The sequence below is a fragment of the Phoxinus phoxinus genome (assembly GCF_949152265.1).
Source record: "Phoxinus phoxinus genome assembly, chromosome: 3".
NCBI lineage: Eukaryota > Metazoa > Chordata > Actinopteri > Cypriniformes > Leuciscidae > Phoxinus > Phoxinus phoxinus.
In genome coordinates, this window is record NC_136878.1 from 29,081,262 (window position 1) to 29,109,172 (window position 27,911).

Here is a 27,911-nt window from a genome sequence, read left to right on the forward strand (position 1 = left end):
TCCCAATCTGGCCCAAACGTGCCATGTAGTATGGAGACCGGGGACAGTTGCAGCAGGGGACAGTTGCAACAAGTCTTATTCCTCCAATCAGAAACATGCTAGAGGGATGACACTCATACACATGCACAGTTAGACCCTCCCCCACCAAAAAAAAAAACAGAAGACATATTCAACATCTGCTGCTGCATTTATTGAACAAAACTTGTTTTGGAGGTATGCAAGTACAACTTTTCATGAGATGTATGTTTGTCATACTGTCCTAACATTTTGTGTGAATTAATCAAAAATGACTTAGTTAGAATTATTGTTTTGTTGACTTCTAAGTGACATGGTTAGCATGTGTCAAAGTCAGTGTCTGGCAGGCATATGATGTTCTATCATGGCTGATAGGGTTGGGGATGGTTGCAACAAGTTATAAATTGCATGTTTAATAAAACAAGTTATGTTTACCTAAACATTGATGAAATATCTGAATACCGGTTATTAATTATTCCTGTTTATTTTTTCCTTCACAAGGCATGGAATAATAAAGGACAAAGTGTGCTTTATATAAGTGTTTAGATTATGTGTTTTAAAACAGTAATTAAGCATAATGTTAAATGTATTTTCCAACTAAGCACACATCACCAAAATGTCTGAAAGAATACTCTGGAAATAATCACCTTTTATTTAAAGTGTCATATATGTTTAAAAACATATGATAAAAGATGATACAAAATATCTGCTTCTCATTCTAATATTCAAGGAACATTTTAGTGACGTGTTGCAGAAGAACCATGTAAACATAGGGTTACATGGGAGAAAACCCAATACAAAACAGTCTACAAGGACAATATCTGATAATGACAAAAACAAATTTATGGTTATATAACAAGGGGTCAAGGTTGGACGGCTTAGCATGCCACTGTTAGAAAAAAAAAATGCTATAAATACATGCCATGCCAGTGAGATAAAAGGGAATAGTTTGCTTTCCCCAGGTGTATGTATCAACTTATTATACACACACATAAAGCAATTAACAAAAAAGAAACAGGGTACAAATGAAGGGATGGATCTAGAAACAAAATGAGAACATGGGAAAGTACAAAATACGAGGATTAAAGATTATAAAAAACACGCAAACACGCACGAAAAAGCCTTAAAAAAAAACATTACAATAAAACAAAATGTAATTCAAATGTAATTTATTCCTGTGATGACAAAGCTGGTTGATTTTTAAGCATCCATTACTCCAGTCTTTCATTTAGTAATTAAGAAATACAGACCCCAATATTATCACTGACCCCAAACTTATTTATATATATATAATCTATATATTTATTATTTTGGACAAGAACAGTATAGTGTAGTTTATTATTTCAGTCCTGTTTTTGCATTAGGTTTACTATCATGGCAGAACACATTATTGTGATGTTTGTGTGCGTGTGCGTGTGTGTGTGTGTGTGTGTGTGTGTGTGTGTGTGTGTGTGTGTGTGTGTGTGTGTGTGTGTGTGTGTGTGTGTGTGTGTGTGTGTGTGTGTGTTTTTTTAAGAATGTATACATGTGTGACATTGAGTTTAACTTAGTTCTCTGTAGGGCTAAACTTACACCTCCCAAGAGCTCAATAATCAGAAGCATCTGTGATCAACATAAATTTCAGTATGTCTCCACTGAACACACTTAATCTGTACACTTTTAGTGCATATGTTTATGAGAACGCTATTTGTGTATTTGCCATCTGTAAGATGTTGTTCTTAAAGTTTGTTAAAAAAAAAAGATGTTAATAATTTAGAATGCATGTATATCCCCTTTTAATGGGGTGTTTGTACTGAAATTCGGTGCGTAAACTATTACCTGATGTCTTTCAGAAAATGCACCCATTTACACACCTCTCGTGTGCATGTGCAGCCATAATTTATGAAGAAAACTCAGATGATCCTGGAAATATATGTGTCAGGTTTGGTGCAGGATGCCGGAGACGAGGACACGGGTATTCGAATGCAGTTAGTTTATTAAATGAATAAACTCTCAGGAATAACAGAAAACAATCAAGGACTTCAGAACACACTACCTTATACCAACGACGACCAACAAAAACTAAGGGAAAACACAGGGCTTAAAAGAACTGGGGTTAATGGGAAAATTAACAAGATGCAGGTGTCGGGAATTACTTATTAAACAGACAGGGAAAAACTAACAGGACTAAACCAAAAATCACAAAGACAGGGCGTCCCCTTGGAATTATAAGGTTCTATCTGACATTTTTGTAAGAATTGAGTTATTCACATATTCTTATTCTGTGACCACTTCTTTACATTATGTGATGCTGTTTTTTAAGTTGTGTACATTTTGGAACTTTTTATTTAGAAAATAAAAAGGTTATTTCTACACAGTCGAATGGAATGCAAAAACTTTAAAGCTCAATATCTCAAAACCAGTCAGAATGCAGATAGAACCTTATAATTCCAAGGTGGCGAGGGGGAAACAAGATCACAACACAGAACAAAACACATTAACAATGTGACAATATGGTCTGAAACATTGTACACTGTATAATCAAAGTCCAGAATACACAAAAATATATTCAATCTGGTGCGGTTAAAAAACAAATGTGAAAGGTGCGGTTCATCCCCAATTAATGTTTTCAGCACTGTCAAGAGTTTAATTGGTTTTTCCTTGGTGTTTCATTGTATTAGAGTGTTTGTGTATGTGTGTGGGCTGTGGGTTCAGGAATCGGATCGTAATATGAATCTCCAGATGAGTTGTTCTTCCACAAAGTACTGGATCATTGAGCTCTGTGGTAAGGCCACCCAGATTGTGAGAGAGCTTGAGAGCTGTGGCGATCAATAATAAGGTTAGTTGGCATACTGCGGTTTAAATACTACTACTAATTAATAAAAAAAAAACCCTGTTCTTATGTTAATATGACATTATGACAAGTGTTTAAAGATTCAAGCAATGAGCATTAATCATGAAACACGTATACAGCGTTGAGTTCAAATCTTGAATTCAAACGCTATTTCTTAAGAGTCTAATGTCAGCATACAGGCACACTTCAACCAAAGGTCTCAGTGTATTACTCTGGGATGAAATGATGTCAAGGATAAAGGCTTCATTTACCAGTTTCTTAATTATGAGTTTGAGGAATAGGTGCTGTGAACAGGAAATTGGATAATAATTTTGTGAATAAGGTAGCACAATACCAATTCAAGCCTTGAAAAAGCCTATAAATTGAACTACCCTATTGTTATATATATATATATATATATATATATTTTTTTTTTTTTTTTTTTTTATTAATTTCCCAGTTAATGGAAATTACCCTGCCAATTTTTTTTAAATAAAAAATAACTACAAAAACAGACCTTGGGCACAATGACTAACACTCATGTGCTGGTTTTAATTAGCAGAGTTTCTATTGATGCCCAACAAACTTTTTTTTTCTTCCAAGGTTGAATAAAGTTCATTATAAAATGTTCTGTTTGGTAACTCTTCATGACGTAATCTAACTGGTTTTGTTCAAGTCTAAAACATTCTTTAATGTGGCAATAGTCAGTTGCAATATATTTGTCCCGGATATGTGGCTATAGAAAGCCCACAACGAAGGAGATGATGAAAACACAGTCTTTAATAACAAACTCAGGAAGAACAGTCGCATACACGTTCACCACCAACAATAACCGACAAGGGACTGAACAGAAAAGGGAGTATAAATACACAGCAAATAAGGACACTAAACAGGAACAGCTGGACAATGATTAACTAATTAGAAACCCTGGTGTCTAACGATAACTAATACAGACATGACAGAAACTTGATTATGACAGAACGTGATTATGACAATATTAGGTTACCAAAATATATTTAAGTGTTGGATAAGGTAGAAATGGCTTTTTAAAAATAATTGCATCAGAATCCAAATTCTTATATGAAATCTTTAAGCTGAAGTGAGTCATTTTGTCTCGCTCGTGTCATCAACAGCATAGTGTGCAACAGTGCCTGCCCACTTTTCCAGCTGCCTTGGTTCTGGAAAAAGTTTTCCCTCAGGGATAAAAAAAAAAAAAATTAAAAAAATGTAAAAAGGTACAAGAATGACGGAAGTAATCCCATGAAACAGTGTGAAAGATATAATCAAATAAAAAAAACGATGGAGAAATATGAAACTAGTGATTTACAGATTATATACATAGAAACAATATTTCACGTTTGTTGCAATATAGATTGAGACAGAAGGGAGACTGTCATTCGCATTTCTTCGGTGGAGCGCACGGGCGCCACAGAGCTCTTTTGAACGCAGTTCTGAATAATGGAGATTGTTTTGCAGAATCATGGGTATTGTTTATTTTCACAAGGAATTCCATATTGGAATAATGCAGGCTGATGGCTTTAAAAAAATTAATTAAGGAAACTTCTGTGACTTATACTTATAGTGTGTTATCTCTGCTTATTAGGCTGAGATAAGAGAAAGTAGTTTAACATTGAAAAAAATGACACACTTCACCTTTAAAGAAAGTCTGGTATTAATGGTACCCTTTGGATTTTCTGAACAGCCAGTAAAAAAAAGTACACAGTGACACAGACAGACAGACACGCACACACATCCCCCTTCTCTCTCTGTCCCTCAGAGTGGTGCCTACAGGCATGATCCTATTTATTACCGGAGCAGAGGGAGCTGTTTGTGTCGATCTCTGAGCAGGTGAGGAGGTGGAGGCTGAGCTGAGAGCTCTGTGAGGACAAACTCTCACCGACATATCTCCACTCCGTATGCTCTCAGTCACAAGCAATAGAAATGTAGATCCAGGTAAACATTCCCACACATTCTGGCTGATGTGGCTCAGAAAATCAACAGTAATGCATATGGCAAAGTATAATTATAATATCGCCCCAATTTATGCTATTATAAAGGATGATACGATTAAATTAAGAGAGCTAAGATAATGATTTCATCTACTTTTCTTAAACTTTAAAGTGAGGAGCTCACAGCATGTATTTACAGAACTTGTTGTTTGTATTTGTGTAGAATTAGCCAAGATCATCTTAATGCTTCTGAGACTGAGAGGTGACATGATCTGGTTTTATCTCGACATCATCTGCAAACTGTATAAAAACATATTCATGATTATTCTCTACGGACAGACTGCCATATTTTCTTTTAAACCCACCATGCAGCCAAGAAAACAAGCCGCACAAGTGTCTGTCAATATTTAATCAAATACAGATCAGGTCCAAAAACCTTGCACATGTTCCCTCAATCCAAATCAATCGCTGTAACAGCTGGAATATTTCGCAAGAAGCCGAAAATTGCTTATTGATCAAAGTACAAATTAAATCACCCAGAAGACTTCTTGCTCAGATATAAAAGTGCTGCCGTCTTTTGAGTTTTAGCCTAAGTGTAGTCCAGCCCACTCAAGATGCCCCTGCTTGAGCCTTTTAACCTTGCTTTATCATCTCGTCTTATATGCACTTCTTAAAATATATTTTCTTCCACAAGACTGTTTCCAATGCTTTTGGTCAGACCATGTGATATATCCCACGTACTTGGCCTGTATTGGATTTGATAAACTTTCTGCAAACACAATCTTCAATCATTAGGAGACAAACTAAAAGTACAGTTCTGCATGCTAAGACTCTTCAGCTTTAATAACCTTGACAGAAACAGAACAAAGTGAACATTAATTGTATTATGCATAACAGTGGAGACCAGAAAATCTAGTTTATGGTTATTCATGTTATAATATATATATATTAAAAAAACATTACAGTGTCTTAACAGTAGCCGCATTTAACCTCAGACTAAAAATGCACCTATTTTACATAATTGTGGTATTTTAGTAATTTCCTAAAAAATATATATAATTCATTAATCTTATTTCATTATTTTTATATATTCTTAAATTGTTTAAAACGGACTTTGGGCATTTCTTCACTTTTTTTCATGTATGTGTAAATCACTTAAATTGGCATTGTGCAAATGTACTAAACTAGTTACCTAACCTTATCCTAACCATGCATATGATTATTAAAGCTATTTATTCATTTTAATACGCATTTTAATAAATGTTTTATGTGTGTGTGTGCGTGCTAACCGGCTGCACAACACTACATGTTGGTTGCTTGATTTCTACCTAAAAAAAAACAGAAAGTAAAAAATGGAAACTAAGAAATCAAACATGATCAAATATGAAGAAAGAGAGATTGCTTGTGGTTTCTTGTCACGGCAATCTTGCCTGGTTAATAGCACACAGATGAATGTAATATTAATAGTGTTAATCATGACATTGTAATGTTTACTGTTCTAAACAGTGGCGGTCAGGAGGACTGTTTAGGCTTGCACAAGTGAGAATGACAACTAACTGGTGGAAAGTAAACACAATTTGTATACAAATAGCTTTCAGTGATGACATGAACAATGCACTACATGTCATATCACATCAAAGGCTTGTAGTTCAAAGACACGATTTGTGGCTTATTAGCATTATAACCAATTCAGTAATAATACAAAATGTACTGATTCTCCTCTCTTCCTTTTCCACCCTGACAATATCCACATGCTTCTCTGCCTGCCAATAGCTTGTCGAGACATGCCATTATAATAATTGGCCGTTCGCTCTCCATCCCCGGTTGGCCTGCCAATCTGCCCATTGACACAGTGGGAGCATGGCAGCCCATCATTCCAGTAATGACAACACAGCAGAGAATCAAGCTGGATTTTACCAATAATAATGATTATGGTAATAGAGCTAACCACCAGTGGGTCTCATCCCAGGGATTTCACAGAAACAGGACACTAACTAAGTGAAAAGTTTTACAGAATTCAGAACTAATTCAGAACTGTTTGAATGTACAGTATATGAATGTACAGTATATAATAATATGTAACCCCTCTGGTTCTACTTGCACCTCTTGAGCGGGATTCAAACCAGCATGGGAGGCGGGCACGTTAACAAGGACGCTAAAGACTGCAGCCTTTAGCATCAGTCAGGGGATTGAGGTTTACTCACACAGGTCTTAATTGCTGGCCTCCATTAAACTCATCCCCTAAACCTCACTCCCATACGGGTCACGACAACAACATAACCCCACTGGTCCTACTCGCACCGCTCCGAGAGGGATTCACACCAGCGTCTCCGGCAAGGGAGATGGGCACACTAACAAAGACGCTAAAGACTGCAGTCTCTAGCATATATCGCTAGTGCGCCTCTTAAGGCCAGGGGAGTAGGGCTGCACGATTATGACAAAAATCATAATTGCCAATTATTTCTTTGAAATTGTAATTGCAATTATTAATTACAATTATCCTAATTTACATTGAATATATATATATATATATATATATATATATATATATATATGTATATATATATATATATATATATATGTATATATATATATATATATATATAGGCATATTATAATACATTTTTACACAAAAACTGTTAACACACACACAAGTAGTGTCCCCCTTTACTTACACATAAATTGTAGGTATATGTCCAATGACTACTAATAAATAAACATTAGGCCTATGCTAGCAGTCCCAAACTAGTTTTTGTTAATAAAATGTTGGTATGAGCCACCAACATCATTTAAAAATATAAAGAATAACACAAAGTGAAAATAAAGTGGCCTTTTGGGGTTAATATGGATAATACCATGGTGAATACACATTACTAACAAGAACTGTTAATGAAACATGGAAACTGCTCCTAGTGAATAGAATGAACATCATACATGCATGCAAATCCTTCTCAGCTAACACACAACGTATCAGTAACGTGATTTATTGGTATTTTATTTCGTCACTAGGGATGGGAATTGATAAGGATTTAACGATTCCGATTCCATTATCGATATTGCTTATCGATCCGATTCCTTATCGATTCTCTTATCGATTCTCATTGGGTGAGGGAATAAGTACAAATTTGTTTGTTTGTATTAACTCGCTTTAATATCTGATCAGAAGACACAGCACAGAGCACATATACACAAATTATGTGTAGCAACCTCAGAACAAATCTAAAAGTATAGGTGAGCTACTTCTCAAAGTGAGTGTGTGTGTGAGTGAGCATGTGTGCGTTTGTGTGTGAGTAAGTGAGCGTGAGAGAGTGTGTGTGTGAGCGCGAGAGAGTGTGTGTGTGCGCTAGTGAGTGAGCGAGAGTGTGTGCGTGAGCGCGAGATAGTGTGTGAGCGCTAGTGAGTGAGTGTGTGCGTGAGCGCGAGATAGTCTGTGAGCGCTAGTGAGTGAGTGTGTATGTGCGCGCGGCGCGCGCGTGTGTGAGTGAGCATGTGTGCATTTGTGTGAGCGCGAGAGAGTGTGTGTGCGCAAGTGTGTGTGTGTGCGCGCGCGCATGAGAGTGAGTGAGTGCGTATGTATGTGTGCGAGTAAATGTGTGTGAGACAGCACGCTGGTCGGAAAGCAACGTGGCATCCCGTTAAAGGCCTCATTACTTCTGCGTCGAACTTCTGCCTCTGCCATGTTTGCCGCGTTCTGAATCAAAACAACGCAGCGCGTGTGTGACGTCATGACACATTTGCAACGAGCGGAACCGATACGCGGAATCGATACGCAGGCATGCTAACGGTTCCAAGGAATTGATTCACTGGGCACCGGTTCTGAAGAAGAATCGGTTCTCGATTCCCATCCCTATTCGTGACTTACTCATTTATAACGTAACGACGTTGCATGCTCGTAGTTTCTTTTGCACTTTATATACAGTGAAGCGATATACAGCGCACGCCGCCCAATTTGCGCGTGCAATTGAAGTGCGCGCTACGAGCACATAACGACGGACAGGACAGGAAAGTCAGTTTTTCTGAGGCGAAATACTTTTTTTATGTCAGCGTACACTTACGTCACTGCCTGGTAGTTCCTGTTGTGCTGGGTTTTCTGAAGTTGTCGTGATTCGCCTCTCATATCATAACATGCTCTAAACACACGCACGCAGAGTGGATTTTCTTTTGAAAATCGCGGCTTTGAACTATTACGCAATTGTGGCATCCGTAATCACGAAAATTTGATTAATTGTGTAGCCCTACCAGGAGAGTGAGGTTTACTCGCACAGCTTTACTTGGTGGCCTCTGTTAGTTACACTTGCGCCCCCAAACCTCATTTCCATAAGGGTCACGGCACCAATGTATCCCCACTGGTCCTACTCGCACCACTCCGAGAGGGATTCACACCAGCGTCTCCGACAAGGGAGATGGGCACACTAACAAAGATGCTAAAGACTGCAGTCTCTAGCGTCTGTCCCCTGTGCGCCTCTTGAGGCCAGGAGAGTGAGGTTTACTCACACAGCTCTAACTAGCTGGCCTCTGTTACACTCACCCTCCTAAACCTCACTTCCATCCGGGTCACGGCACCAATGTAACTCCACAACTCTTACTCGCACTGCTCCGAGCAGGATTCGAACTGGCGTCTACGGCATGGGCAAGCACCCTGACAAGGACGCTAAAGACTTCAACCTCTAGTGTGCCTCTTGAGGCCAGGGGAGTGAGCTTTACTCACACAGCCCTTACTAGCTGGCCTTTGTTACAATCTGACAAAATGTAAAATAAAATATATAAAAGAGCAATTGACCGTTCGCAAAACCCCGCCCTCGAACGGTTCTCGTCCAATCCTAGCTCAGCAACTGTATCTAAGGAGAAGGACCTCCGTCAAACATTCCGATTTCAGCAAGATAGTGCAATGATGCGCCTATGGCAGTGAGGTCTGCACGGGCTTAAAACTTGCTGTATTTTATGATTGCTTGCAACTATTATTAAAAAAATAGGCTACATGTACAAACACCGTTTCACTACGGCACTGCGGCCCCCTCATCAGTCAGCAAACAAGAGGAAAAAAAGAGAAAAAGCACGGACTTACTAATACGAAACTTTGATGTAGTTGAACAGGTACAGTCACAAATTCCTCTGGAACTCAAACATTAAACTTCAAAACAAAGTTCGCGCAGTTGCACAACTATTCACACAAATATATCCTTCTCAGTAGTTTGAGTTATGAATGAAGAGAACAGAATCGAGAGTTGATGGTTTCAGCGCGTCCTCTGATTGCAGTGTTGTGACTGAAATAGCGCGCGCGGGAGCACATGCGCAAAACAGTTTTGTAAAATGATATATGATCAAATAAAAATGATTAATATATAATTTTACAAAACTGTTTTGTGCATGTGCTCCCGTGCGCTATTCTGTCTATATTTCTGTCGTGCACTGGAGGATATGTCTGCTGCATTACTCCAAAACCAATCACTTAATGTGTGGATCTCAACCCAGCCATTGCTATGGTTCTCAATTGTTTGACGGGCGTAGTAACAATAACTAAGGGGCGTGGCTTTTGCGAACGGTCAATTCAAGAGTAATAAAAAATAAAATAGTAATTCAGTAATTTATCCAATATCATCATCCTTATACGTCTCCACGGAATACTTGATCCTGATTGGTCAATCACTGACTTTTGTGGTCAAATATATTTTGTATAATGGCAGTATAATAAAAAAACAATTTAAACACTTCAAATCAATATTTCATGGCCATTTATTTATTTGGCAAGCCATGTAATGAGCGAGACAGTGTAGACTCAGCCGGTCATTATCTGTAAGGTTTGTCTGCTTCCCACTGAGCCAAAGAACTCCCCTTATACAGGATACAATAACTGAAACACACAACCTCTCTGCTTAGTAGTTTAATAAACCCCATTAGGATATATTTTGTGATAATGGCCGACTGACTATACATATTGTAGGTACCATCCAGTAATTGAATCAGACCTCAACAATTCAATCCATAACAATGCCTATGAAACAGGGATTATTATCTTTACTTTGTCCAGTACTGTTGACCCTGAATGCTCTAAATAGCAAGGTTACATTCGCTGGCCATGCTAAAGATAATGTGCAAAGCTGTGAAATTGTTCTTGATGCTCACAGTTCAAATGAGCCATGTCTTTATATGTAGCCTGAAAATACCTGTGACATGCTGTAAAATGAAATCACATTGGCTAAAAGTGGATTGCTATATCTGGGCACGAACAGAACATGTTTAGAATGAATTACAGGGAAAAACTCGATGTTTAACTAAGAATTGTGTTCCTGTGATGGCTTAGTTTAATTGTGATGATTTTGCTAATTTAATATAATTGAGTATAATTTTTCTACATTTATAGATCCTATAATAACACGGAAATTAATTATCCTAAAAAAATATTTGTTCTAATTTATTAAAAACTTGATTCAGAATAAAATGTTGAAAGTTCAATTAGGAAAATATAAATTAAGCACCCCCCTTTTTTCTAATAGACATGAAAATGCACATTCCGAACTTAAATGGTTGTAATTCAAGAATGCTTTGGAATATAGATGTAAGATTGGTCTTGTAAGATATTTGGCAGATTATTGTAGAAGTGAAATAAATTAAGAAAGTTAAACAGAAAAAACGTTATAGAAGTTTGAGTTTATGAAACATTAACATTTTTATTATTCCTATTCATTATTCATACCTGGTGGACTCTAAAACTGCAAAAAAATCAAAGCCAAAAATCTGAACAAGTTGTGTTTAAAATTGTAGGTTGATATCTCAAAAATTAAGCTTTCAGTGAATTTAGTTTGGGCGCAGTACCAAACTTTTTCACTATGACATTAATGCCCATATAAGGGTGCCTCCATTTCCATATGTTGTTTGAGTGATCTGAACCATTATTTTTACAAATTTCATACAATTTATGAAGTAGACATCCTATTCAGAAGTAGTATTGGAAGTTTGGCAGATTTTGAAATGAACTCAACCTTTAAGAAACATAAAAAGAACACGTATGTGCATTATAGCTCGCTGCCACGAATGGTGAATCACAAATGGTGAATGTATAATTTTTTTCTTTATATTTAAAACATTTTCAGACTTTTTTTTCTAAAACGATTGAATGGATGCTATCTTTTGAACTCTTGGCATGAAAACAAACTGAGGTTTCTACCATTCTTTCATGATTTTTCATGTTCATCACTATTTCGAAATAAAATAATGTATTTTAATAATTATGTCACCAAATATGTAAACTAGAGATTGTAAGCTTTCAAATGATATATAGTTTGTCAAGATTGGTTTAGGTTTAGTATAGGATATTACTGTTTTAAATATAATGGCCGTGTAATTTGACAATATAAAGGGTTAAAATGCAACTCCTACTTTATAACAACTTTCACAAGTTCAACCGTAGTAAGAAGTAAGTAAAATCTGGAACTTTGCTCAATATTTCAATCATAGACTCAGACGTCACTATTTTTTATTTGTTTCTTTAAAATGGCATCTGGGTTAATTTCTACTTCTTTAAATATATGTACGGTGTTATGCTAATTGTTGCTTGCAGCTGTACTGCATGTGTCTAAGTCAAAATCAAATCAATTACCTCGAGAACAGAGTAGACCAGCCACTAAAACACAAGGCAGCACCATTATGTATTTTAGGGAAAAGTTTTGTGGCCGTTTTGGGTTTTGTTGTTTGCCAATTAACCTGAGGTAATATAGATTTCTTTTCATGTTTCATGCTCCCCTGAAAGTTCTTTTTTTTTCATTTCCACACTGACTCCAATGTCATTTCCATTCGTAACAAAGGACCAGCATTCAGAACAGGGTTTATTCTTGCTGATAAAATCCCAGTAACTCAATTTTATCAGTCCTATTAAGCCTGTCAGCAATTACAAAGACTGCTCATGGCTGCAACAAAGCCCACTAAGCTGTCATTCTTGGGGCTCTATTATCACTTTCCTTTTATCATTTAATTGCAGGAATTACCCAGACACTAGATTTGGTTACCTAATGTCTTTAGATACTGTATATGTGCCAATCCATTTCAACCAGTGGAAAAGAAATTGGATCTCATTATAGACCTTTAGTTGTTTTGAGACTTAACAAACGTACTGACGGAGAAGAGCTTTGAGCTTAACTGAAGGTAATCATACAAGGCTGATGATGGTCTTTCAAAGTTGGCTTTGATAAGACATACAGTCTTGTTTCGAAGAAATGTTTGTCTTCTGCAGAATATTTATGACTATGCACAAGGGACATCTTGTAAACACACAGAATCCTGGTAAATTTCAAGTGTCTACAACTTTACATAAAACAAATGAGTCACTAATCTAAACAATTCTTCAATTGTACTAAAATGTCAAACTGCCACTTTTGGTCAAACACATTGCTATTGTATTTTGATGGAAGAACTTGGCATTGGAGAAACTGCAGGTTATATGCAAAACAGTTTACTGTTTCCTCTTTCCACTACTATAATCATTTCCTTAGGAAAATAACCTTTTTTTTTCTTTACTCCTCTTCTCCTCCCACAGCGTTGGACACCCATTGCAATGATTACTAGCTCCTGCCCAAATGCACCCTTGGCCATCGTAATCCCCTCACCTGTGCCCCATCTGCCATTATCATGAATCTCATCCAACAGCAGCCTTAAATATGCTTGCATCCTATATTGCAGTTATAATAGAATATATCATTTGTATACAAAAATATAATTTTAATAGAATACTAGAATAATTAGTCACCTCAGGTATTTACATCTAAAAGTATCTTTATTTGTGTGTTTTTTTACCTTCTTAAATCTTTCCTTTGTTTTAATAATCCATATTGAAATATTGTTTTCTCTGCTCGTTTCTCGACGATCGTTGTAATTCCAACTTTGTGAATATTCATAGCGAATTCTCGATGGCATGAGTCCGAACCAATGAAATGTGATTTTCAAACTCATGCTGACGTAAACAACACCAGCATGTTGCTAAACAGTAAACAACATGAACTAAACAATAACGTGTTTCGGTAAAAACACCCCGCGCTGTGGCGCATTGTTGTCTCATGGAAGCATGCTCTGAATACACGAAAAGTAAACACTGCAGAAATATCAAATTGTCAAGCTTTTAATTCAATATTTCGTTGATGTATGCCTGTTTTGTAATGGATATGGATGATAGTGAGAGGGTTCAGTCAGTGGCTAATGCTTTAAATACACTGTGGTCGGCGAATCTTGTCGTCGCAATAGACCAATTTCGAACCGATGTCACAGTTACGTCACGCGGCTAGCTGGAAGCAGAACAAAGGGAAAACTGGAGGCAGCCAATACAAACCAGCACAGATTCGGCTACATAATAAGGAGCCTAAATTATTATTATTATTATTAAATGTAATTTTGTTGTGTTGTTGGGTGCTAGAATCGACGGAGTAGCCTACAGGCTCCAATTTCTAATTTTATCGCATAATGTTTTCTAAATGATTGTGATTATTTGTGAATCATCTATGATTGTTGTTTTGATTGATTAATACCTGGTAAGAAAGGGTAATCGAATACATAGTTAAAAAATAAATATGCTGTATCTGGAATTTTTATTTCTAAAAAATATACACATAATTAAAATTGCACCGTAATGTCACTCTTTACATTGTCGTCTTCTGGCCTTGGTGCCGGCTCGGCAGAACTGGGGATCGTACCACACAAGTCTTGTATGTGACCATTCAGCACATAGTTATAGGCATCTAAAGATGTGTATTCACGCAGTTGCTCTTTACACTCGGTTTCTCTATCGGGTAGGTGTAGATGTCAGGCAACCGGAGGTAGCGTTAACGTTAATCAGATTGTCCATCCATTGACTGAGCGTGTACGGGTCAGCCGATCTGATTCCGTCCGTTAAAATTTACTTTTGCAAATAACAATCGCGGTCCTGGCCAGTGAGTGACCTTAGACATTAAGATAAAATCGGATTTTATCCAGTCATTGTTAAAAAGCAAGCTAACAAAACTTGCAAACTAACGTTAGTGAAGCGGCCAGGGGGATCTTTCTGCCACCAACCAAGCTCCGCCCACAAAAAACGTCACCACGTTTACTAACTGAATAGGGGTCTATAGACATGGAACATTTTGCTCAATTTATTAATGACTACTTTGGTCCGGGCGGGATGAGGCATGGGCAACATGGGAAGCTGCCTAGGTTGGTATCTTGCGGAGGAACGCACGGAGGCGGCCGCGAAAAAGTAAGAAGTAGAGGGGGTTGATTTACGTCACCTTGGGACGTCCAGTGAGGTGACGTCAGTAGGTAAAGCGGGAGAAGTTCTAAATCAAATTATATGATTTATATAAATCATATAAATCATATCATATAATCATATAAATCATATAAACCCCCCCCCCCCCCTCAAAAGTGAAATAAAAATATAATAAAAACAATATATACTTAAAAAAACACACAAATAGTATACAAAATATTAAAATAAAAACTAATTCAAAATATTAATACAAAAAATGATAGTATCTCAATGACACACAAGCAACACAGCATTAAATGGTTTCCACATATTGTGTGGACCTCATGCAAATTGCAAATTCAATAGACAATAGAAAGGAACCCCTGGATTAAACAATTATTACTGAGATAATTTTAAGATTAAGGAGTAAGACAGAGACACTATGAGTTACAGCATTAGAACAGTTAAGGAGCTTATATTCAAATCCCTTTTCATCTCTGGTTTGTCCTCCAGCTTGTATCCACACACAATCATACACACTTAATATGCAAGAGTAAATGTTGATTTTTCTGCCTTTTTTCTGCTGGAGTGGCAAAAGATCAGACAGCTTCTGACCATATGTTCAGCAGAGGAGAAAAAAAACACACAACTGAAAATAAATCAGGCAATAACATCTGTCTTTGTTTGCCGTGATCACAGCAAAAAGCAATGTGTGTGCACTTGCATTTGAGTGGATGTAAATACAAACATAAAATTACATTAGGCCTGCAAAATAAACTCTAAAAAAACTGCTTAATGAAAGTGATATTTGTTAATATGACACTACCAATGAAATACTGTTTAATAATAAGAGGAAATATCATTTTCTGCATATGAAATCGCTTACATTAACTGTCTGACCGTAACATCTCATCTCACATGGCCTCATGGGATAGTAAAGTGTCCACTTGATGCACATTTCAGAATCTCAGAGGAAGTAGTATGTCATCCTGTAACTTCTTTCTGAATACTGTGAATTCTGACATGCTACTCTTTTCACATACTGCTTTTTGCCTTAAGTATTTGAATGCAAGGCATGTGTTTTTCTCCTTAATCTTAAATAATTTGACTTGAAACTAAATATGAAATCACATGCAGAATTGAACGTAAGGATTAGCTAGTTCTTGACATCTCATAAAATAACTACAGTAAAAAAAAGCATGTTTCTTTTTTTTCCGGTACTGGTTCCGTCACATATGTGAGGTTGACAAATAGGAGCACAGAAGCTCTTCCGTACACAGCTTTCAAATATGATAAAATGAAGAAGAAATGATGGTATTTGTGCAACCCGGTGAAAACTGGATTTGGCATTAAGCTAACACGCCGCTTTGGTAGCCATTGTTTGTTTACACTCTTGTTTCCGGAAGTCATTTGCTAGTTCCGCCTTCTCGATGACATCACGTATGTTGTTAAAGACAGCAAACACGCTAATGACTTCATCATCATAGGTTATTTAAGCCAAGTTCTTGGCGTGTTTGCCACACATGCTTCACAATCGGTCAAAAAAAGATGTTCTCCCATATCATTTGAACGCAGCATAGAGACTAGCTTTTGATAGGGAACTGGGCATGTTTACATAAGATGCATTCATGTGTTCAAAAAAGTGGAGCACAATATAACAACTGAATGCAGCTCATCGAACAACCGCCCCACCCCACCCCAACCCAACCCAACCCAACCCCAACCCAACCCCAACACCAACACCAACAGCGGGCATTGTATAAGTTACTGTATGAACTTACTGTGTTGGCAATGGATTCCGTTAAAGCCTGATGGGCACTTGCAGACGTATCCAATGAATGTGTCGCCCCTGAACGTTTCACTGATTTCACAGGTGCCTCCATTGTGACAAGGGTTTGGATGGCAGGGTCCTGTAATATAGAAAAATATAAATAAGCAGACGGACCGAAGTTTTTTTTTTTGTTTTTTTTTACGTATGCAAGCTTTAACAACCCACATAATGGGTTAGATGAACAGATGGGTTAGAAACAGACATCAGCATTTATAACATGGCTTGCAGTGTAAGCGCTTGCATCCTATCTAAGTGGGTTCAAGTAATGACTGCAGACATTCAGAGGGGGGGGGGGGGGGGGGGGATTGAACACAGAGAGAAATGTAAGTATAAGCATCCTTTGCTGAGGTCACCATGGGGCAGTTTGAGGGATAAAGTGTGTGAAAAGGGCAAGGTAAGGTTATAGAGCAATGCTATTTGACAGGATGTCAGTTTAATGACATTATAAGTGAATGATGGATTCAGTAAAAGTATGACAGGTGAGGCATATATAAGGTAAGTAGATAATATGTTGCATTTGTCCATTTAATGTAATGTGCCTTGCCAGGAGGATTGTCTCCCCCAGCTGATTCTGTTCCCACTTGAGTTTGTTTTCCCTCTTTTACGCTGTAAAATATGAGGTGATTTATTACAGACTTTTTGGAATCAGATTCCAATTCGTATTTTATGTAAATCTCCATGGTGAACTTGAAAGTAAAGATGTCATGATTCCAGCAATATAACAATTACCTACTTAAATATTTCCGGTTTGTGTTTCTGTACAAATTGCATGCAAACATAAATAAACATTATTTTATTTTGTTCAATATAAACGTATATATTGTGTCTGTAATATTTATCTATTTCTATGTGAATGTCGGGGGTCAGTAAGATTTTTTTAATGATTTTTGAAATAAGTTTCTTCCTCAATAAGGTTGCATTTATTTTGAATACAGCAAATAAAAAATACATAAATGACAAACATTAATAAATTATACTACAACTTAAAATAACTTTTTAATACATTTTAAAATATAATTTATTCATGGGATAGCAAAGTTGAATTTTCAGCATTCATTACTTCAGTGTCACATGATCCTTCAGAAATCATTCTAATACTCTGATTTGCTGCTCAAGAATAATTGAACATTTCTTATTATTATCAATGTTGAAAACAGTCATGCTGTTTTTGTGGATACCAGTTTTTTAAGGATTCTTTGATAAATATAAAGTACAAAATAAATCTTACCATTATAAATGTATTTTATGCGCCCTTGCTTACTAACATAATACATTTCTTTAAAAAAACTTGGACAAGGGTAACTATCAACGAAAGTAATCAATTTAAGGGGAGAAAAAGAATATTAATATTGGAATTAAAAACTCAATTGATTAATAAAATTAGAAACAACAGGGTAAATAACACTGAAAGTGATCAAATGGTCAAAAAAAATATTGGTTTGCTCACTTGCATGGGGCAATATTTTTTGTAAAGCTAATTTTGTTGTAGTGTTGTGAAAAGTGACTTGACTTGATTTAATTTGACTTGAACGAATGATGAGATGTTCATACTATATTGGTTCTTAATGGTTTGAGTATCCCTACTCCAAATTAAAAACCACTTTGATTGTAACTATCACCTTGAAAAAAAAATAAAAATAGAAACTCTTGTGAAATCATGAATGACCAATCAAAATGCTGATTTCAATAAGAGCTTTTAAAAAAAACATTTAGACAATGAACCGGTTGTTCTGGAGTAGCTTCTAATCTTTTAGTCTTCACAATTCCTGCATTTGCAAGCAAGTCAAGCTCATAAGAACCCCCAGAGGGCCCATATCTCATGGCCTATCAATACCACACTGATGTTTAAAACATTAGAGTGCCTGCATCGGGTTGCATGCTGTCAAAAGTTCCTAGATGAAATTGCAGGGCAGTCAGCTTAATCTTTCAAAATATCAGTCACAAGTTCTCCAAGAGGGCACGGGTGGAGTAGAGAGATGTATTACAGAGCTCTTAAGTCGAAAGACCGACAACATGTAGATTGTTCAAAAGGCATGGACTGTATAGGGTCCTAAGCAGAAGAGCTCTGGATGACACTCTTCAAAATGTTTGATTGTACATACAAAACAAAAGGATATTACATTACATTCAAAAGTTTGGGCTCAAAAGTATTTTTTTTATTTTTTTATTAATTAATACTTTTATTAAGGATTGACTAAATTGATCAAAATTGACAAAGACACTTAGAATGTTAATAAATGCTGTTTCTTTTGAAGTTTCCATTAATCAAAGAATCCTGAAAAAAAAATGTTAAAACAAAAATATTAGGCAGCACAACTGTTTTCAACATCGATAATACCAAAGTCCTTTTAGGCAAGGCGTGCCACTCGGCCGCCATCTTGGCAACGCCTCCGGGCAGCTATTTCGGACTAACAAGACCAGGCTCTTATCTAAATGAATGGGCAGAGAGTCAGAACTGCACTTTCACTGGTCACCGGGACATAAAAACTGCATGTATAGAAACAGCAGTAAAATATGATAAAAATCGCTGAAAAAGTGTGATGACTTTGCCCCAAAATAAGGTTTAAAACGCCTTTTTCCTCACAGGTTATACTTTAACTACGCAAGAGCAAGGGTTCACGACACCAACAGGCAAAACCTCAACTGTGCGCATGCGTCAGTGCACCAGACGATAGGCTTAAATGTTTCCCGGCTTGACAGTTAAAAGCAGATGATTGGCTCTCCAGCGGGAGGGGCGGGACAAATGCATACAACCGCCATCTTTGCCATTACGGGTTTTCCTTATATAATTGTATTGAGGATTGAGGAAGTGGCATGTCTCTTATATAAATTGTCTCTGACGATACTAAGACATTTTGAAAATAATGCAGTGAAATAACATTTTATAGGGATCAAGTGACCCTGAAGACTGGAGTAATGGTTGCTGAAAATTCAGTACATTCCACCATAAAATATAATGAAATAGAAAAGAGTTATTTCAGAGCATAAGAGACTTAAAACTTTTCAATTGTATTGTGTAAATCACCTTTTTTTCTGCTGGTTTTACATACAAATGTATACATTGCATGAAGTCAGGACAATTTGTCAATTTTTCAGTTACAGTAGTAGTTTTCTTAGACAACAAAGTCACTAAGAGAAGATATGTGCCACAGAAGGCAACCCTATCAAGTATCAACATTTGAGAATTCCAGCACTGTATCTTATAAGCTATAATAAAAGTAGTAGCTAATTAAAGGGACACATCATGTAATAACCTTGCCAGAACTCTATTAAAAGTCCTCTGCATCCTGAAGGAGAGGGTGACAGCTAAGCCTGCATTCTGACATGACGATCTATAACCGCACAAAGCTTTGTGACAGCCCCCTCTCTACCTCCAGAGAGATGCAAGTAAGAAGAGGGAGAGCAAGACATGGATGGAGAGAGACAGTATGAGGAGGAGAAACGGGAGCGAAAGAAGGGAGGGAGGGGGACGTATGCCACATTTGCACACGTTCCTGAGAGACATCGCCAGGCATTGTGGCCGATGAAACAAAGCTTTGTCCTCTGTGCTGTTTCCTTTTGTGGTGCAAGTCAGGGGGATCAACAAGAATGTCAGCCGTTGTTGGGAGGCTCGTGCTTGTGGCAGGAAAGTAATTGATGTTGGCTGGCTCACGCATCCCGATTTTCCGACAAGTCACAATGGAAGCCAATCTATCAGAAGAGCCCGTCTACAATGCAGAATAGTAAATCCTCAGCGGTGGTTAAACACAGAAAAGCGCCCGATGTTTCCTGCACAATTAATCACTCTCTGATGGACGCTTCCGACTAAATTCCCAAAAGAGAATTCATTTTAGTTGCTCACTTATACGAATCAACTCAAACCTTATTGAAGTGAGACAGGTAAGCAACCCAAATGTGTTACGCTCTCTAATGTATTCATTTATGCAGATTGTGGGTAATGTCACTGAGATGGTATGGAAATTGTAACGCATTAATATGGAGATATGGTGATCACTCGGTTGGGTTATGATAATTACAGACGTTGACGTCTGAACCTGTGCAGGTTTTTACCGCACAAACCTTTAAGCCATCGATTGGATCACCTATATCTGACTTCTGTGAGATTCATGCAAATAAAGCTGTCACTAAATAAAGCAATCCGTCTAAGATAATTACACACCGAACCATCTATAGAGCATCACATAAAACAAACAGCCCACTGGATAATTGTACCTTGACATCCAGAGGAAGGAGGTGTTTTAATTGGAGTCCCCTCAAATGATCTCCAGGGTGAAGGTGATGGAGGTTAGAGGGGCTCAGACAGCCTCCATGTCTGAGTTATCATGAGCAGATTGAGCCGAGCATTTGGGAGGTAGAGAGGTGAGCAAGCGGGCAGCTGGAGCTCAAATCAGACTTCCAGTAAAGCCAAATCAAGCAAAGCACCAGCGCAGAGCAACAGTGAGGTCATGTGCACATGACCTGTATGTATCTTATGAGGCTGGGGACTCCAGAGATACTTTTTTCCCCCACTAATAGCTATATATACTTTTTTTTTTTTTTTCATTTAAGCTAGGAAATAAAGTTGAAACATTTTAAAACAAAGAAATGTTGCAATGTATAATCAATTTACATATACAGTTTGCACTATGTATAGGTAAGTAATCAAATAATCAAATTTGTGACATTTAAATATGACTTTCAAAGTACAAATGTTCCAACCCCAATCTATGTTACACGGTTGTGCACCATTCAGAATTTAATTGAGAATTTATTTTATAAATTTATAAATGTATTTAATAACAATTCAAACCCCAAATTGATTGGATGTAGATGATGCATAATTGCTATTCGGATTTGGGTTGTTAAACAATTAATCGATTAATCGCATCCAAAATCCTAAAAGTTTGTGTTTACATAATAAATGTGTGTGTACTGTGTATAATTATTTTATATGTATATTAATACACACACGTGCATGTATATATATATATATATAAGGAACATTTGTTATTTATATATAAAATATTTATATTTACATATAATATAAATTATATATAAATCTATATACAGTATATACATGCAAATATTTCTTAAATATATACACGCATGTGTGTGTATTTATATATATAAAATAATTATACACAGTACACACACATTTATTATGTAAACACAAACTTTTATTTTGGATGTGATTAATCGCGATTAATCGTTTAACAACCCTTTTTTATATATGTGTGTGTGTGTTTGTATTTGTGACATATCAGGACAAATTTATGAATACACACCAACAAAGTCAGGACATGTGTAGAAGTCAGGACGAAAATCGATGTCCTCATTTTTCAGAGCATACCACAATGTTATACAGCCTCAAATATATACCTGGTGCAAAAATCTCCTTAGGGCAGAATTTTCACAATTTTTGGAAATCATCTGTGTAAGTGTGTATCACATTTTTGCTCACTCACTGATACGCCAACTATGGGAAGTGTGAGGTACTGCGCTAAATGTTTACACACACCGGAAGTGACATCGGAGATGTTCTAACATTTCACTTAAGAAAAATTCACAGTTAGGAAATCGTAATGGCTAGCTACCTAGCCATTGGTTGACTATAATTAAGTGTGTTAGCCAGCAGTAACACCGTAAACAGTTCTAAAGATTGGACTTCAAACAGAATAATTTACAATTGAATGCTGACAAGCTAGCTCACGTTAGCAGACTCTTGCTGGCTCTTGTTAAATACAAGCTGGCTAACATGCTAAATACGTAGCTAACCACATCTACTGAAAAAGTTATGTAGTCATGGGGAGATCGATCTTGAAGACGCCCACGACCTACTTTTCAAGCGAATCTTAGAGATCGCGATCTTTTATGTCCTCTTAATAGCGGGACTTTTATTTTGATGGCGCTGAGAACGCCTGAGCATAACGCCTGAGTGCTCATTCTCCGTGTTTATAGTTTACACGGTCACTGTTTAACAGTCAAATCATATTTTATACTTTATTAGATAGAACTGTTAGACAAAGAAAGTAAACGGTATGGGGAAAAGTATTATTTCGTATGCTTTTATATTATTAGTAGCAGCTAACAGAAAGGCAAACACTAATAGGCTACTTTCTCATTTAACGAAACCGTCAACATTCAGCAAATGCGCATATCATTTAAACAAATATTTGATAAACATTTAATTTCACAAACCTTGCAGATTTAATCAAATCCAGCTGTCAGGTATTCTGAAGTGTGCATTTAGCCTCCATGAGCATGTTAGTGTGTGCGTAGTCCGTGTGGATTAGTTCTGCTTCTCTGGAGAGCCACGATCGACATGATAAACTTTAAACCCTTGGTTTTAAACTATGTTGCGCTATATGTCATATTCATAATATTTACTGTGTGCTGAATGTAAATTTAGTGTTGCCTTGTCTTTATTCGAAAAATGTTTCCCAGTGTGCACAAACATACTGTTTAGTTTTTCTTTATTTGTGAAAAATATTAATATTATGATTACAGAATAAAAAAGTTAGTTAGAAAGTTTATTTGAGATTTAGAAAGTTTATTTGAGATTTATGCAATTCATTTTCAGATTATTTATCTAATATTTAGCGTGTGTCTGTGTGTGTGTATATATAGGCTATATATATATATATATATATATATATATATATATATATATATATGTATAGGCCTATACATTTTTTTTATTTTATTTTAAATTATAACTATAAATTAATTATAGCTATATCGGCCACCTTGCCTTTTTAAGATATCGGCATCAGCCATAAAAAAATAAAATAAAAAACGCATTTTGGTTACAACTAGTTTAATGACTAATTCACCAACACCCTGATGAAGGCCAGTGGGCCGATACGCGTTGGTGTTTTAATGTTTTAGCCAAAATAATAAAGGCTTTTTAACTTTTGCATCCTATTGAGTGCCTGGACTTGGATTTTTTTTCCAATGCTTCTATAACATGTAACCCTTCCAAGAGCACCAGAGGATACAAGGGATACTAGCAGCGCTCCGGTTCCCCTTTGTCTAGTTTAATGACTATTTTGACATCTGGTCTGAATATTCTCCATAGGCTACATTTGAAAACTTGGGAAGATCGCGATTCAGATTGTGGATCGTACTTTTTTGTTATAAGTTTGTGATATGATATTTTGTGAAGATTGCCCAATTTTTATCTATACTATGTATTTGTATTAAATGCTTGTCTATGTATTATATATATTATAACTTTGTATCTAAAATGGTAGACTACCTTAAAATAGAATTATTATGTAGCTAGTTAATAGCTGCGCTAGTTAGTTAGCTCACCAGCCTATACAGGTAATATTATGAATCAAGCCAGCTACAACTAATGAAATTATCTAAATGATGCATGCCCATTGGTTTGCTATCTATCCTATGCTATAAGTTTAGTTTATGATCAATGCTGAACTTTTTTCATCCATCACACATTTAGGGATGTGATAAAAACGGAATCCAGATATAATATGAAGACATCCACAAGCATTCCACTGAATGTTAAAACACTTTCAAAGCTTGTATGGCCTCATTCACATCCTCATTCAATAAATCCTTAATTAAAGGGCTGGGACCATTTTTGTTTTAGGTCTCCATCTACCCTACCTACCACTAAGGCTATAGCAAGCCTCAGCTGGGCTTACTTATGTGGATGCCTACTAAATGATATGCATCATGTGTCATTTGGTTGAGTTTATTTGGGTCCTTCCAGAATGGAGTCAGATATGCTTCAGGGTTTATTGACGAGCCAGTCTAGTCAAAATACAGGGACCCTTAGGTAGAATACTGACAAACTGTGAAAGCAGATAGTGATCTCCTACCCCAGTCTTATCTTCTCAACCTATACTTTTGCCCACACAACCAGTCTATACAGTACCACTAGCCAAATGTAACACAAACTTGAAGCGTGACCTCCAGGACTGAGAGCAAAAACAATTAATCGAGGTGGAACCACAAGTGGCCGGCACTTCTATTGACTTGCATACATGGAGGGCAATAGTCTTGTTCCCCAGGTCATAGCACATCTTTCTTTCTGATCGGTTGGCTTCAGCTCATTACATGCTGCTGACTGAGCACACAACTGCACAGCTCATAACAGTATCCTGCAGAACATACTCAGCAGCATATACACTCAGAGGATCCAAGCTTCTTCTGGAGGCCTGCTGTTCTTCTTTAAGAGGGCTATGTGGAGTTTTCAGCGGCATAGCGGTGATGTTTCAGATTGCAACCAATACAATACGAATAAAAGCGAATGCTCATGCGCGTGCATTTTTTTATTTTTTATTATTATGTGGAGTTTGTGTTGGAGTCTGTGTTGTGCTGGGAGCAGGTCGTATCTTAGTATTAGCAGACTCCATGTCATAAAGTTGCTGTGCCGTCGCTGTTGAGTGCACAGTCAGTATGAGGCGAGAGGCTCGGGAGCGCATGCAGGTCTCACGTCACTGGATTTCGTGGCAAATCCGGCCAAGTGGATCATTTTATTGTGAGATTACAACCCCTTCACACACAGGCAATAAAAAATGGCTTCATTTTAGTAGAAACACTCCACATAGCACCTTTAAGGCCTTTGTGTTTCCTATCCATCCAACGTGTTGTCCAGGTGCAATTTATGTGCATGTTTAATTGGAGAACTTCAACATCAGCCCCATGAAAATAAGCTGAGTCAGCGGGGTGTTCTTCCTTCTCAAACATACCACTATCTCCCTGGTCATCACTAAGCAAGTTTGAACCTGCCTATTGATCTGAAATATAATAATCATAAGGTGAGTTATACCCTATTCCATTAGCCAGACATAAGCCAGTCAGTTGACAATGTTTAGACTGCAGCTGAAATATTAACTGCAGATGATGTCCACACACTGTCAAATACATTAATTGGTATTATTTGTAAAACCATTTGCCCATTTATTAATCCATTAACTTTTTACACCAGCAATATGCTTACATGTTATGCATGCTTACTTAACAATAAGCCTCCACACCATACCGGTACTTGCCCCACAAACGGGTCTCAAAGGAGTAGTTCACTTTAAAAGGACATTTACCCAATAATTTACTCACCCTCAAGCCATCCTAGGTGCATGTGACTTTCTTTTATAAGAAAGTTGTAATATTAATTAAACTCCTTGTCGCTTCTGAGGTTTATAATGGCAGTGGATTGCAACCAACAGATTGAAGCTCATAAAAGTGCATCTATCCACGATTAAAGCACTCCACAGGCTCCAGGGGGTTAATAAAGGCCTTCTGAAGCAAAGCGATGAGTTTGTGTAAGAAAAATATTAATATTTAAAACTTTATAAAGTAAAATAACTAGCTTCCGGCTAAACGAGCACAGATTCCACTTAAGTCTAAAGCGCAACTTATGTGAGTAATGTGACGTACTGCTGATATTTACGCTACGCTACTTCTGACGTCACAAGTTGCACTTTAGGGTTAAGTAGACTGAGTTTGGCCGGAAGCTATTTGTTTTACTTTATAAAGTTTTAAATATGAATATGAATATTTTTCTTACACAAACGCATTGCCTTCCTTCAGAAGGCCTTAGCCCCTTGGAGCCGTGTGGAGCACTATTATGATGGATGGATGCACTTTTATGAGCATATAGCTGTTGTTTGCAATTCACTGCCATTATAAAGCTCAGAAGCGTCAGGGTGTTTATTAATATAACTTTGATTGTATTCGTCTGAAATAAAACTGCATGGCTTGAGGCTGAATAAATCATGGGCTAATTTTCATTTTAAAGTGAACTAATACTTTAATAGGCCTTTCAGCCACTTGCAGATTAAACCACATTAAGTATAAAGAGATAGTATTAACTACTCAGTAACGTACCCATCCCTCTTAATAAACTAAATTATGGCTACTAGCATGCACACTTGTAGAATTAATATATTGATCAACAGTCATGCATTAATTAAATGTAGTAATATTATTATAAGGTATTTCCGAATCATGTTCTGATTCAGATCACGTGAGTTCATTAGTAGGAGAAAATTGATATTAAAGCACATGGTAGCCTACACAGTTTTAGAGTTTGTTTTTATTTTGTAATGCTTCTATTCTCAAATGGAGCATGGATTGAAAAAACCTGATACTAACGTTTTTAATATTTTTTTTAATAAAGTAATTTTACTTGTGAAAAGGTTTAGTGACGTAATTTACCCGGGCAAATATTTTTGCGCGCCCGCGACGAGGGGGTGTGTTCGTCATTCGCACGAGGAGACAGATCGTCAGAGAGAGGTAAGTTAACTAGCTTGTTTTATAATCTGTTATCTTTTCAAATATTTCAAACGTTGACCAATTAAAATTACAGACCAGCAAATTACTACATCTGTTAATTGCTTGTTTTGACACTTTACTTCTATGATCGAATTAAATGGTTGTCTTTTAAAAGTATGTAGGGATACTTTTATTATTAACGTTATGCTTTTATATTATGATTATATATTCAGTGGCATAGAATTGTCTTAAAATTACAGTAACATTGTTTATCACAATTAGCCTATTTCTTGGACGATATATCGCACAACAAAAAGCAGTTATCGTGACAGGCCTAGCGAGCATTGGCTGAGGTCTAACGGTAATAGCTAACCTAACTAGTTAGGCCTAACGTTACTCGTCGTCTAGTACTTTTTCTTTAGTGTGCACCATTTTGCGCTGTGACGTTTTTATTTGCACCAGACAGTGGGTGCTGCTTTGAAATCGAGTGCATTTGGATTTATTCTTCCAAACTCTCTGTAATTGTCAGGAAAACACAATAACGAAATGACGCGTTGTTCAGCAGCTGATGAGCGCTGTGTGTGAGGGAACCGCCGAGCCCTGCTTTCGCCTCCGACACGGACGACACACAACACGATCTGCTAAATGTTGGTGACATTCATAATCATGTACACATAATTGGCGATATATTGCGTCATCAATCATTATTGAGGTCATGTATATATATATATATATTGTGCGATAAATATTGATTATTGCGAAAGGCCTAATGCTCGTTAGTTGCAGAGAATTTGATTAGAAGTCGATTTTCAAAAATGGTAACAGAACAACCGCATGCCTATTTAAAAATGGCTAACTCCACTAAGTTTTGATTGA

At 36.8% G+C, this 27,911-nt stretch overlaps 2 protein-coding genes across 7 annotated transcripts in view; one reads left to right on the plus strand and one right to left on the minus strand.

Moving 5' to 3' along the window:
* edil3a (EGF-like repeats and discoidin I-like domains 3a) overlaps positions 1–27,911 on the minus strand; it is a 226,486-nt gene that overhangs the window by 97,839 nt on the left and 100,736 nt on the right. For all 3 annotated transcript variants that reach the window (XM_079607124.1, XM_079607126.1, XM_079607125.1), the window contains one exon: positions 16,765–16,893. In XM_079607124.1, the coding sequence (XP_079463250.1) occupies positions 16,765–16,893 (129 nt within the window). The remainder of the gene's footprint in view (positions 1–16,764; positions 16,894–27,911) is intronic.
* Positions 26,895–27,911, plus strand: part of LOC306995476 (uncharacterized protein) — a 32,086-nt gene continuing 31,069 nt past the window's right edge. For 2 of the 4 annotated variants that reach the window (XM_079607116.1, XM_079607119.1), the window contains exons 1-2: positions 26,895–27,056; positions 27,565–27,682. The gene's annotated coding sequence lies outside the window, so the exon portion shown is untranslated. Of the gene's footprint in view, positions 27,057–27,545; positions 27,683–27,911 lie in introns of those variants that run through there. The other 2 variants (XM_079607118.1, XM_079607117.1) reach the window with 2 other exon arrangements.